Source organism: Lagopus muta, chromosome 27, assembly GCF_023343835.1.
Source record: "Lagopus muta isolate bLagMut1 chromosome 27, bLagMut1 primary, whole genome shotgun sequence".
Taxonomy (NCBI): Eukaryota; Metazoa; Chordata; class Aves; order Galliformes; family Phasianidae; genus Lagopus; species Lagopus muta.
In genome coordinates, this window is record NC_064459.1 from 3,559,675 (window position 1) to 3,573,101 (window position 13,427).

The following is a 13,427-nucleotide window of genomic DNA, read 5'->3' on the forward strand; positions in this document are numbered from 1 at the left end:
TGCTGCTCATACCTTCATCCTTTAAATACTCAGAGCCTTAAATTGTCTCTGCTATAGGATAATCAGTTCTGTCGTGTGCTAATCCTCATTATGTGCCCATTAAAACGAAGCCTAACTCAGGCACCAGGCTGCCTCCTCCCGTTATGAAATCAGAAGAACAGACTTGAGCGAGGGGGGGAGGAAAACCACCAAACAACCCCCCCAAATCCTTTCGCTTCGAAGCAGGAGCAGCTCTATAGGATCGTGTTGAGGTCTGAGCTGAACGCGCGATTTTATTAACATAATTGTGTGAGATAAGGAGCGCTGAGCACGGGGAGCAGGGTTTGGGGTATTTGCATGTGCCTACGTGAGCCGCGGGGGGTGTGGGGTTGGGGTGAGCGCACAGCACTGGGCGATGCCGTTCCCTACACCCATGGACCCGGATCTGCCATGGGGCTGCCCGGAGCCCCCTCCCTCCTTCTTTCCACGGGATCGCTGCGAACAGATGGGAAAATATCTTTCCTTAAAGGGCAGGTGACTTTTTAGGAGTGGGGGAAGATTTCGGGCCGCGCTGTCATTTCCTTGAGCTCAATCCTCCATGGGAAGTGCCCTCCCATCCCCCCCACCCCCCTCTCCCTTTTCCCCTTTCCCACCGATGAACTTTTTGATGCTCGTCGTTTGGCAGGTACTTTTAATGGGCTGGAAAATATTCTTCCTGTGAAGTTGCAGTTTTCGGAGGGCTTTGAATGAGTCCACTCTGCCATTGGCTCTGCCCAACGCCTCGCGATTGGCTCGGCAGCCCGCGGGGGACCGATAAGGGCGGCTATAAAAGCCCTCAGCGCTGCTCCCGGTCCCCCATTGAGCGCAGCCGGAGGGGTCACCACGCATTGCAGGGCAGCGATCCCCCCCCCAAGCCCGGGCTCGCTCCTTGCATTCCCATCCAGCTCCACATCTTTGCTCGAGCCGGAGTGGAAGAACACATACACCAAAAAAAAAAAAAAAAAAAAAAAAAAAAAAAAGCCAAAAAGCCACACTTAGCGGAAACTTGTCAGAGAATGCTCCTAAAGTCTGGTTTGCTGCTGCTGCTGGTGATCAGTGCGTCCGCGTCCTACGAAGCTGAACAGAATGACTCTGTGAGCCCCAGGAAGCCCAGGGTTGCAGCCCAGAACTCAGGTAACAGCCAGAAGGAGGGCTCTGAGCCTCAGCCCCGATGGGTTCCACTGTTTCAGATGTATCTCCTGCTGATTTTTATTTTTATCTTCTCCTCTATTTCGTTTTTGGCTTTTCTTTTCCTTATAAACTGGTAGGAGCAAGCATTAACATAAGGGGTTGGTTGAGGATGATGTTGGTGCATAGCTTCATTCAGAGCTGGGTCAGGAACCGGTGTGTGCTCTGCTTGCAGGATGTAATTCATTCTCTCGCCTCCTCCCCCATCTACTAAATGAGTTCTGTGCACTTTTTCCCCTTCTGCTTGCATGTATCTCTCTCTTCTCCCATCGCAATTCTACTTTAAATCCATAGAACCACAGAATCTCCTGAGTTGGAAGGGACCCTTAAAGGTCATCCGGTCCAACTCCCCTGCAGTGAAATTCTTTGCTTTTTAGGAAGTTGATAAAATCCGTGGAAATTTGGCTGAACCATTGTTCTGCCAAACATCTGTCTGCTCAGAGAGGGGGGGAGATGTGTGACTTTGAAGAATGCAGTAACCTAGAAACTGTCCGCCGCCAGCATTTATTTCCACAAACTGATTGCTATCAGTTAGATGGTACTGTAAAAATACGTTTGTGACATTTAGCAAAGTTGCTTTTACAATAGATTAAAAAAAAAATTGCTGGCAAGTCAGCACTGGAGTCTCTCCACTTTGAGCACTATAGATGCGTAGATAAGTTGGACACATTGTCTTGAACAATGGAAATTAAAAATCTCTCTTCTAAGTATACTGAAAAGATATTATGTCTCTAATTCGGAGCTCATTAACAGATGTCTTATTTTAGATCTGCAAGGCTCTGCAGCATTATACTAGGGTGTTTGCTCAATTTCCTTTTGTATTTGGTTGCTATAGAAACATAGGGTCTCACTATTGCACTGTGCCTAAAACAATAAAAGCTTAATGCATACTAAGTCTGCTGAAAGCAAAGTTATAATTTGAACCTGTGGAAGCATAATTATGGGAATGACTTGTGAGGTTATGAACTGGGAAGAGGATGATCTTACCAAATATTTCTCCCTTCAGGCATGTAAGCAGGAGCAGAGCGTGAGGAGGGGTTAATTGGGCGATTTTTGTTAATTTTATTTTCTCCTAGGTATGAGATACATCTTTAGGCTACAACTTAGTTCTGTGTAAGGTGTTTCCTCTTCCACTAAATGCAAACCCTCACTTTTCCCACACCTAGGATCTCGATGGGAGACTCTGGGTTTGCATTTCTTCCTAAAGAATGTCTGGTAACATGATCTGCGAAAGTAATGAATATGCCTTGCACAGACACATAAGGGGACAGATGTTCAGTTTACCAAAAAAGGTTAATCCCTACTAACTTCGGGGCAATCATGTGGCAATACTGCTGATTCATTGTTAAAATGCATACTATCTGCACTAAAAAAGATGAGATGACATGGATATCCCTCTGCACAGACCGGCTCCTGCCTCACAGATGTTAATTATGCATGGTCATCTCCATTGCCTTAACTTTCTGTGCCCACATGTCGCTTCTCTGTGCAGATCTTCAGCTGCATAACCTTTCTCGGCTACGCTTGTGCATTGCTGTGTACCATATTAGCACCAAGCTCCTTGTTCAAGTCCTTTGTAGCACTGAAAATTAACACCTCAGGGCATTGGAAGTAGATGATCTTTAAGGTCCCTTCCAACCCAACCAGTCCTATGGCTCTCTGATCAGTGAGGTCTCTTCCAACCCAATCACTGTATGATTCCATTATCACCCTAGGGATGACATTCTCCTTGCTTCTCCCTTGTCCATGGGAGCTCTGAGTAAAGTTTATGGGTGCACACACCATGAGAATTAGGTTAGGATGGACCTCCAAGTCTCCATCTACCCAAAGACCAACAGCTCCCACCTCTCTTTTAATCCACAGTAACCCGCTGAATGTTTTGGTAGTTGAAGGCTCTATTCCTCAGTTTGCAGTTCCACGATTTCTGTTGCTTTGCAGAGCCTTTTGCCTCTCTTTGTTCCCTCTCTCCCCATCCCAAGGAACAGTTGCCCAACAGTTGGGCATGACACGGCCCACAGCTCGGTGTTGGTGATGGGCACTAACCTTGTGCTTCTCTCCGCAGCCGAGGTGGTTCGCTGCCTGAACAGTGCCCTCCAGGTGGGCTGTGGGGCTTTTGCCTGCCTGGAGAACTCCACGTGTGACACGGATGGAATGTACGACATCTGCAAGTCCTTCCTCTACAGCGCTGCTAAATTTGACACTCAGGTATGGTACGCCTTCATTTCTCTTTCCTCTGTGCAGGCTTAACCCTTCCTTTCTTGCAGTTCTTCTTGGCCGCTCCTCTGAACCACAGCGTTGGGTTTTGGCCACAGGCGCATCCTTCAGGGCTATTTTCTGCAGTGCATTTTCCACATACTGTACTCTATGTGTGAGGACTTGGCAGGGAGCGTTGAGTGGGGCGGAGAGCGAAGTTTCCTCTTCAGGAGGAAATATAAACGTTCTTTGAACAAAGTGAGTCTTCTGACTGTGGGACCTGGCACGGGGCTGGGGTTTGAATTGGAAGTCTCTGGGTCTGGGAATGCACGGCCAGATCAGCCCCTCCAGAGCTGCAGCAGGATGAATAGGAGAATATCACAGCTCTATGGTTCTGCCAAAGGTTATTTTCCATCATTTCCATCCCCAAGTGTACGTGTTCCCATGCATCCAGCCCCTGGTGTACAGAGTGGAGGGCAGGATTAGGTCCATCCCTGGTGCTGGTACTCCCAAAGCTGTGGGCTGCTCACACCAGTGCTTCCATTGCTTAAAGCTGTTGGGAACAGGAGCTCGCTGTTCTGCCTCCTAACTACGCTGCAATAACAGAGCACTTGTGGCCCAGCTCCCTGCCATGCTTGGTAAGAGGCCTCCAGCAGGTCTGTAATTGCAGGAAGGGTAATTAATAGCAGCCAGCCATAGCAGAGCGTTTGTTATTACATCCCTTTCTATGAAATCTATTGCATTTTAAGGGTTTTCTTCTGTTTGCAGGGAAAAGCTTTTGTGAAAGAAAGCTTGAAATGCATCGCCAATGGAGTCACATCCAAGGTGTTCCTCGCCATCCGGAGGTGCTCCACGTTCCAAAGAATGATCTCCGAAGTGCAGGAGGAGTGCTACAGCAAGCTGGACATGTGTGGCATTGCAAAGCGGAATCCTGAAGCCATCACAGAGGTCGTGCAGCTCCCAAATCAGTTCTCAAACCGGTACGTGGCCAGAATGCAACACAAAATCCAACACGAAAATCCAGTTGGAACTGGATGGTCTTTAAGGTCCCTTCCAACCCATCCCATCCTATGGTTCTGTAATCTTTAAGGTCCCTTCCAACCCATCCCATCCTATGGTTCTGTAATCTTTAAGATCCCTTCCATCCCATCCCATCCTGTGGTTCTATGATCTTTGAGGTCCCTTCCAACCCAACCCTTCATGCGATCCAACTCAGAAATAGTAAGCATAGAGAAGGTCAATTTGATTCCTCACGTTTCTGACTTCTTATGAGCCCTAATGCAGCTCAGCCTCTGTAATGCTGTGCCTTTTCAAATCCTTAATTTTTACCAGCATTCTTCTGACTCTCTTTTCGATAAATACACTTATAAACACCTCCGGGGGAGAGCTGTAAAATTGACATTGACATACATTGCTTCAATGCCTGGAGCTGGTTTAAATGTTGGTTCTTTTGGTTTGAATGCAGAAGACTTTTCATTGAATGCAGAAGGCAAACAGACCTTTTCAGTACCAATCCAGCATGATTAATATAGCATCCATCAGATTGAGCACATAAGAGCTACTCAACCTATTACAACTTCATTCTCTTCTTTTTTGGTTTTCTGGTACCTGGCAAATGAGCTTGATGTCAAATGAAGGTCCAGATATGAAGAATTAGGAAGGCTGAAATGGAACCAGTAAACAGATTTTATAACCTTATTGTGGCATGAGCCAGTAGAGCATATTCTAGAGATAGTCTGGTGTTCTAATGATCTCTTTTAGGGTTGTTTCACCCCTGTTCCTCCTTGCTAGCAAGGGCTGCCTGCAGGAATGGCCACGTCACGCTGCTCTCTGTGCTTTATCTGAGCACAGACCTGACCTGTCCCCATCTCCAAGGACAAGGGACAGAGAGGCTTCAGGGAGCTGCTGCAGTCTGCGCAGTCACGCTGCAAGGGCAGGGATTTCTTCCTCTAAATCCTGGAACAATCAGTGCTGAGTCTTGTGATTGGGATAAAAGGGATCTTTTTGAGCAGTTTGAGTAAATATGCTCTTAGAATTTGAGTGCAAACAGACCGAGCTGCAATATAATGCGTTGGCTAGCTGCTGGAGCTCCTCTGGGATGGCTGTTTGACTTCATCAAGAAGCATACTAAGCCTTCAGACCTGTGTGAGCATAGGTGGGATGATGATATATAGGTGTTTCATCTCTGTCCAGGATGAACTCATCACTGAAAAGTGCATTGTAGATATCCAGAAAATCATATATTGGGGAAGGCAATTCCTCCAGCAAGGAGGGAGTTGGTAGGTGACCAAACTCATTGTCCACCAAGCCAGGAGCTCCAGTGTGGCTTTTTCTCCTTTCTTCCCCCAGATAAATGTGAGTTGGGATGTAGAGCAGCAGCACGTTGCACAGTTTGCACCAGGGATAGCAGGGCTGCGGGGCAGTGGGGCAAAGGGGGACGTAGGGACAAGAACCATAGAGGGAGCAGCAGTGATGCTGCATGTGGATGGGACGTTCCTCCCATGCCTAACGCAGAGCTGCTCTGTCCCCAGGCAGAGGGAACGCCTCCCCCACCACCGCCAGCCCGCCTCGAAGCCAAAGGATATTATGACATGTTGAGTAACAAAAGCAGCAGGATTTCCCAGCTAATAGTTTACATGAAGGTCTCCTAAAGCATCCTGCTTTCCCAGCCCCTGTCCCAACATAGCGTCAGAATAAGAATGTGCCACTTGGCCTCGGACACCAGGAGGAAGTAGTTAAAGGTCATAGCATCTTCCTGTGATTTAATCTCATGGCATGGGCAGAGGAAAGCCTTGCTGCTTTTGCTCTCAGCCTAGAGAGGCATCAGCAGCCGCCAGGTTGCAGCTCCAGCAGTGGAAAGCACTCTGATGTGATTGCATGGTGCTGGGCAGTGGGTAGGATCTGTCTTTCGTGCCCTGTATGGTTTGCACAGATGCATTCACCATCATCTGTGTGTGATCCAATGACAGTACTGCCATGCTTCTGCTCCTTTTGTACTTCAAGTGCAGGAGAAATTTAACCTCACCTGACCTCCACTGACAGCTCTAAAGGGCAGAGCTGAACACAAGGAAAGGAGCTTGAATGCAAAGTCCCATTTCCCTCTTCCTTCCCCTCCTCCTCTTGCAGGTTGTTCTCTTCTCTGCTCCCGTGGAAAAATGTCACGGTGACCTTAAAGGCTTAAAATAAGTTCCCCGTTGTCCTTTCAGGCAGAAGTGGCCCAGAACATATGGGACTGCCCCTCTTTTCCCAACTTTCTGCCTGTAAGCGAGATGCATGAGGTGCACGCAGGGCTGCGTGCTGCCATAGTTCCATGCTCCGCTCAGCTCAAGCAGTGCTGGGGAAACAAATCAGCACAATTTCCTGGGTCCCTTCTCCTGCAAAGAACGTGTGCTTGGGGCTGAGTTGGCAGCAGTAGGCAAGCATGCAACAGGGGAAAGCAGAAGGTCCTCGCGTGTGGTCTAATGCACAGTCAGCTCACCGCAAGTGGCAGTTGTATGTCCCAAAGATCTGTCCCCAGGGAGTGCACACATCTGTCGGGCTCTGAGCTGAGCTGCTTCTCCCTCCTCTAGTCCTTCTCTATATGGAAGGGAAGGGAGGAGAAAAGGGGATGGGACCAGAGCTGTTCAGAGGTACTGGGAAGCACAGGGGTGGATTCCTTTGTAGGAAGGGCCATCCTGGCTGTGTCTGCCTATTGGAAAGAAGCGATTATTTTTCTTTCTGAAGCTTTAGAAGCTTCAGGTGTTGAGCAGAATAAAACACATGCTTAAGCCAGTTACACCGACTTAGCTCCTCAGGGTGGATGCCCCATCCCTGCAGACAGCCAAAGTCAGGCTGACAGGGCTCTGAGCACTGATGGAGCTGCGGCTGTCCCTGTTCATTGCAGGGGGGTTGGACCAGATGGCCATTAAGGGTCTCTTTCAACTCAAAAGCTTTTATGATTCTATGGTCTTAACACCTTTTCCAACCTCTCTGACTCTATGAACACATCTTGAACCACTCCAGTGGGGTGCTGGAACTTTCCAGAGAGGTTGTGGATGCTCTGTCCCTGGAGGTGTTTAAGGCCAGGTTGGATGGGGCCTTCAGCAACCTGATCTAGCACTGATCTGGTAGCTGGCAGCCTTGCATGTGGCAGGGGGGTTGAAACTTGATGATCCTTGATGTCCCTTCCAACCCAAGCCATTCTATGATGCTATGATTCCAGCCCCTGTGTTTCTATGAACATATCCTGAACGACTTAAAACTCTGCTTTCCGTAGTCTTGCTGCATGGGCAGTGCTGCTGGCTTGGGATCAGCTCATACCTCATTTCTATGGTCACACCATAGGGAGACTGAGTAACGGAGTCTGTCCTGCAGGTATTACAACAAGCTGGTGAGAAGCTTACTGGAGTGCGACGAAGAGACTGTGAGCACCATCAAGGACAGCTTGATGGAGAAGATCGGGCCCAACATGGCGAGCCTCTTCCACCTGCTGCAAACAGACCACTGCGCCCAGGGCCACCCGCGCACGGACTTCGCCAGGAGACGCATCACCGAGCCGCAGAAGCTCAAACTCTACTTCAGGAACCTCCGAGGTGAGGGGTCCAGCCCAGCCCACACCAAGCGCAGCTCTGCCGAAAGCGCGTAACGCCTCGGCCGCGCGATGGGTGTAAGGGATGCTAAGCACTACCAAAGCTGAAGTCTCTCTTCTAGAAGAGTAATGCACCCAAACCAAGTGTACTGTAGCTAGTTTTAATAACAACTAGGAACTGGTTTTAGATTTAGTCATTGATATTTTCTATTCCTCTCCAACCAACTTTTGCATGGGTCTGTGTTCAGTGTCTCAGCTTTCCCGCCGTCAAAATGTCTCCGTCCCTCTTTTCTTCCCCACAAAAAGTGATCCCAAACGATCCTAGTCTCAAGTAGAACCGTGCAGCAGTCAGGCCTTCAGACACCAAACCCTAAAGTACTGTAGCACTAACACCATTGAGGTCTGAAGATTTGGCACCCAGGAGAATCGCCGATTCTCGCTCGTAGCAAGCTGGTAGGCGACGATAGATGCACTAACAACTATTGCACATCCTAATGATGTCAGTGGAATTCGTGTTATGAATCTGTGCTGGCCATGGACGAATATGAATGTCATATTCCTGGTCTCTTAGCGTCATGCAGTCCCTAATTCTTCCAACACAGCTCCTTTAACCCGTTGGTTTACGAACCCGTTGGTTGGTTTACCAAACTCACTAGCTGTGGGTGATTCTCATCACCATGACCTGGCACCACAGTGCAAAATGAGCCCAAACGACCCCCCCTCCCCCGACACACAGAAAATCAGGAAAGGAACATTTTGTACTACGGAAATGATTAAAAGCGGTGCCAGTCTATGGTTAAAGCTAGTCAGAAGGTTACATAATATTGCATTGTATTTAAAAGCTAACATCTATGTACTGTATTTAACTGTCTAAAGCTTTAAGAGAAGTTAACAAAAACAAACCCTGTCTTAAGACAAGAGTATTAAAGGTCTTGCTCTAACTGTGGTATAAATAGTTTTAAAATCTGTCATGTACTGTACATAAATTCCATGAGAGTCTGCTTGACAGGAGCAGAATATAATAACTTTATTGCATAAACCTAGTTTTGTAAGTTAGCTATTCTTTTTTTTCCTGGAAATAGTATCTCTGTCATATTTGAGAGCTCACCTTCTACTCTGTGGCCTTTTTATAACAGAAGAGAGAAAACGTTTGGCCAGAAACAAACCTCTCTTCGTAGCTGAAATGGGGAAGAGAAAAGCAAAAGGAGCTCAGAGTGGCCATAGCTGTACTCAAGGCTGCTGGAGAGCTGCTGGGGGGAACGCCAGGCGGTTCTTTGGGATCCCAAAGGCAAAACTTCCCATAGAAAGGCCATTTCTGGGGAAAGGCAGGAAAAGAAATCTTGAGAAAAAAAGTATCGTAAGCTCCTGCAGCAAAGCAAGGCGCATGCATGAAGCTCTCAGACCTGCCTTTCCTCCCACCCGTCTCTCCCGCAGCCTCCGCCAACAGGACCAGGGCCGGTCCCACGGCCGCGGATGGGGGCCTTCCCCCGACGCCGCTCTCTGCACAGTAGCCCTTTGTGGCACGCGATCGGCACGGCCAGCTCCAAAATCTGTCCCGCTGGAGCCTGTCTGCGGCGTGGATGACTCTTGCTCAACTAGTTAGAGAGCTAATAAAGGAGGTATCTGTTTTTTTTCTTTTCGAAATCTAAAGCAATATAACTCTTTTTTTTTTTCTTTTCCTCTTTTTTTCTTTCTTTCCTTTTTTTTTTTTTTTTTTTTTTTTTAACCACAAAGCCTTTAAACAATAACTTGCTGCTAATATATTGAAACCAGATGCAGTGGCAGCATTTCTCATACTGCTGTCTTCATTAAATGTAGCCCAAAAGTGCTGTCGTGAAATTGTAAGCAGCAAAAAATGTTGCTGACGGTAGAGGGTTGGGGTTTTCGTTTTGTTTTGTTTTTGAGTACTCAGAATCGTGCAGTCCAGGACAAACAAGATGCAATATTGCTCGTTCTTAAAGTCAGGTGTATATAGAGTCCGACACCATAAAGTTTTGCAAGGTGAAAACCAAAGTCCCTTTGAACACCGTGACCCTAAAAGTTTGGCTCTTGCTGAAGATCTAGCCCTGGGGCTGTGCGCTGTGCAGCGTTACACCACAACTGGGAGATCTGCTGGGGTTGTGCATTGAGTGCGTGTATTTTGGGGGGGGCAGTGGCTCCAAAAAGATGTCACTTGGTTGGAGTGTCCCAGCAGGATGGCTCTGGGCAATAGAAAGCAGCTCCCAGCTGACTTCCCCATGGGCTGATGCCAGTAGAGCTCAATGAGCTCATCTAGATGCTCTGGTGGCAATTGGTTTCTCTGCTGCTTTGTGCAGCGCTTCTATGAAAACCCAAAGCTTTACAAAGTTGATTTAAGGTTGGGAGCCCAAACCCAATCTTTTTGGGTTCTCCTCACTTTTCTTTTTTTTTTTCAATGGGAACCTAAGGCTTGTTTGGCTTTGTCACGAGGTCACGGGCATGGGTTGGTGGTTGGACCAGATGCTCTTAGTGGTCTTCCAACATCAATGATTCAGTGAGGAAGCTGCAAGCACAGAAAAAATCCAAAGACTTGGGGTTCACCTTGCCAAACTTTCAGCCTAAGCTGGTCACTTAAACTCTCCCTTATCAGCAGAGGGGGACGTGGTGGCACTTCCCATCGACTGGGAACGGTGCCCCATGGGTATGGTCTGAATTAGGTGAGAGAAATCCCCCTGGAGATGGGGAATGATTCTCAACAGTAAGTCCAGCTATTTCACACTTTATTTAATCTCTGATGCTTTATTTTTTTAATCTTGCGTTCACTGCAGAAATGATTTCTCTCGGAGGCGGGGAGGGGCTTATCTAGAAATGTTTGCATGATTCTCATTGTGATTTGTTTGCACTTTAGATGTTTTGTGCCATTATAAATTTGCATTATGTATTTATAATTTAAAGATACTTAGAAGGGGGAGAGAGTTTTGGTTTTTTGTTTTTGTTTTTTTTGCTGAGTACTGGAATAAACAGTGAGCATATCTGGTATATGTCATTATTTATTGTTTAAATTACATTTTTAAAGCTCAGTGTGTTCATATAAAGGTTATTTGAAACATATCATAGTAATGAGAAAGATGCAAGTTATTTTCTTTGCTTATTTTTATAATTGAAGATGCATAACATAATGAGGCCTATGTTGGATTTTCTTCTGCAATGAAATAAAATGTCAAATTTAAGGAGTTTTTCTGTGTCTGGCTCTTTCATTGAACCTCACTGTGATCATGGTCATGCCCAACAAGCACACCATTGCACCTGGCTGTCCAAGTGCCTTTTGGTTGTCTCACTAAGAGGGAGTGGAGATTGGGTGTCACCATCTTAGGGACATGATTTAGTGGACGTGGTGGTGGGGGTTGATGGTTGGACTTGATCACAGAGTTCATTTCCAACCTGAGCGACTTATGAGTGGGCATGGCGGTGATGGGTCAGCGGTTGGACTTGATGATCATAGAGGTCTTTTCCAACCTTAATGATTCTGTCTGACATTTTGGTTTAAGTAGTAATCCCCCAAAGCACTTTGAACACGTGCACCTACTGAGTAATGAACCCACCCACTCCATTTTCTAGGAGCCAAAGCAACAAAGGAAGCAGCATTCAATTTGAACTGACCAAAAAGAAATTGCAGATAAACAGTGAATTATACGTTTCCAAAAAGAAAGCTCCCATTTCTGCTCTTGCAAGAGTAAAGCTTTGGGAGTACCACAGATGCTACACTTAAAAGCTGAGTTTCACAGCTATTTTGCAATTAGTAACCATTATAAATGATTTCTGTCCAATACTGAGTACTACTCTTATGCAGTGTTCGTAGATTTCAGCCCGTAAGGCTTTCTCATTCACAAACCACACCCGTAAAATGAAATTGTTCCTAGAGAATTGAGGTTTTACAGGGACAGAGCACCTCACCTGAATGGATGGAGTCACCCTACCCAATAAATTCTGCTTGAAAGTCTCTTTTATTGCAATAATTGCCCCCCACAGCAGGAAGACTTCAAGCAGGCAATGAGGGCACGAAGTCATCAGTGCTGAACTCCAGCCCCAAATGGAAGAGGTGAGTTACACATCAGCTCTCCAGCACAATGCTCTGTTCTCCACAAGAGATTGCAGCACTGTAACACCGATTTTCCTTTCCTCTCCTCAATTTGAGGTTGACTTCTTGGTGGGACTACGTATCCTATAGGTAAAAAATGTCTACAGTTCATTCACACAGTGTATAGAGCAGGCAGCACGAGTCAAGTGAAGTTCTTCCAAAGAATAAAGGAGATAATCAAGCTTTTTGATGTTTTATAATTATTATTACTGTTATCATCATCATTATTACCATTGAAAATTTCATTTCATGGGACATTTCTACCTTGTTATCCCCAACTGCAGCAATATTTCTGAAATGCAACTGTTTCTCACCAGTTACTCAGAAAAAAACAAACAAACAAAAAACCTAAAAAGATGTGTTTTGACCAGTGCTAATAACGAGAGCTTTGATTTTAAGAGCTGCCAGCAACAGGGGTCTGATCCAAGTCATCACCGTGGTGGAAATTCTGCACAGAAATGGATCCTAGGAGAGGAAATCTCAGCGCGGCGATGGCGAGCGTAGCGCATGGAAGTCCTGCTGTCACCTTCGCATGGAACAAACTGCCCAGGAGTTAATTTGATTTGGCCCAGGCCCAAGGTACATGATTGACTGATGTTCTTGTCTTGTCCCTTTTTCTTTTTTCGCTGTTGTTTTTTAAGTTTCGTTACAAAACAAGGGGAAAATCATTTCAGATTTTCCTGGCCCTCACCCTTCCTGCTTTGCTGTTCTGAGAAAGGGGAGAGAAAGAAAGACTGGGAGCAGAGGAGAAGGAGTGTGATCTTTGGCACTTGGAGTGACACCGTATGAAGCGGCTGGGAGTGAAATTTGGGAACTTCCTGCCTCCTGCGAGCTTAGAAAAATAAAGAGCAGAAAAAAAAAGAAGAAAAAAAAAAACCACCCTTCCACAATATAATAAAGGACATTGTCTTTGCCATCGTGATTCAGCCGGTACGACTGGGAATATGAAAGAAGTGGGATGCTAAAAATATAACCAAAGTTCAAACGAACTGAGCTGCACTGGTTGTTCCCATCGTGCAAGGTTAGATGAAGAAGGAAAAGGCAGAAAAAAGCAAATGGATGCAGGCTTTGCAGGTTAAACGTAGGGAACTCACCGCTGAGCTATAGAAACCCAACATATTTTAATGTATTTCAGTGCCAGAGTCTTGGGGATGGGTTTGGGGGATTACATCCCCTTGGGATCCCACATGTGGTTGAGGGAGGGACACCCAGCACTTCTAACTCATGGATGGAGATATCCAGCAGGATAAGCTGTTCACACAAATTACTTTACTTCAGTATATCAGCATTTTCCACCAAGATGCCTCTTCCTCACCGTGCTGACAGCCCACAGATTTCTGTTTTCCAATGCTGGCATCTCCCTTG

General features: G+C 46.5%; 1 protein-coding gene across 1 annotated transcript; it reads left to right on the plus strand.

The window, feature by feature from the left end:
* Window positions 1–987: 987 nt before the first annotated feature.
* STC1 (stanniocalcin 1) lies at window positions 988–11,136 on the plus strand. Its single transcript, XM_048928210.1, has 4 exons — window positions 988–1,152; window positions 3,269–3,411; window positions 4,168–4,379; window positions 7,753–11,136. The coding sequence occupies exons 1-4, from the start codon at window positions 1,035–1,037 to the stop codon at window positions 8,021–8,023; spliced, it is 744 nt and encodes a 247-aa protein (XP_048784167.1). The 5' UTR covers window positions 988–1,034; the 3' UTR covers window positions 8,024–11,136.
* The last annotated feature ends 2,291 nt before the right edge of the window (window positions 11,137–13,427 follow it).

Bases quoted from the DNA above. Each gene is read 5' to 3' on its own strand.
- STC1 (XM_048928210.1), top strand. From the start codon at position 1,035: ATGCTCCTAAAGTCTGGTTTGCTGCTGCTGCTGGTGATCAGTGCGTCC. The intron at 3,412-4,167 runs GTATGGTACGCC...TTCTGTTTGCAG, and splicing joins CTGCTAAATTTGACACTCAG to GGAAAAGCTTTTGTGAAAGA. The intron at 4,380-7,752 runs GTACGTGGCCAG...TCTGTCCTGCAG, and splicing joins CCAAATCAGTTCTCAAACCG to GTATTACAACAAGCTGGTGA.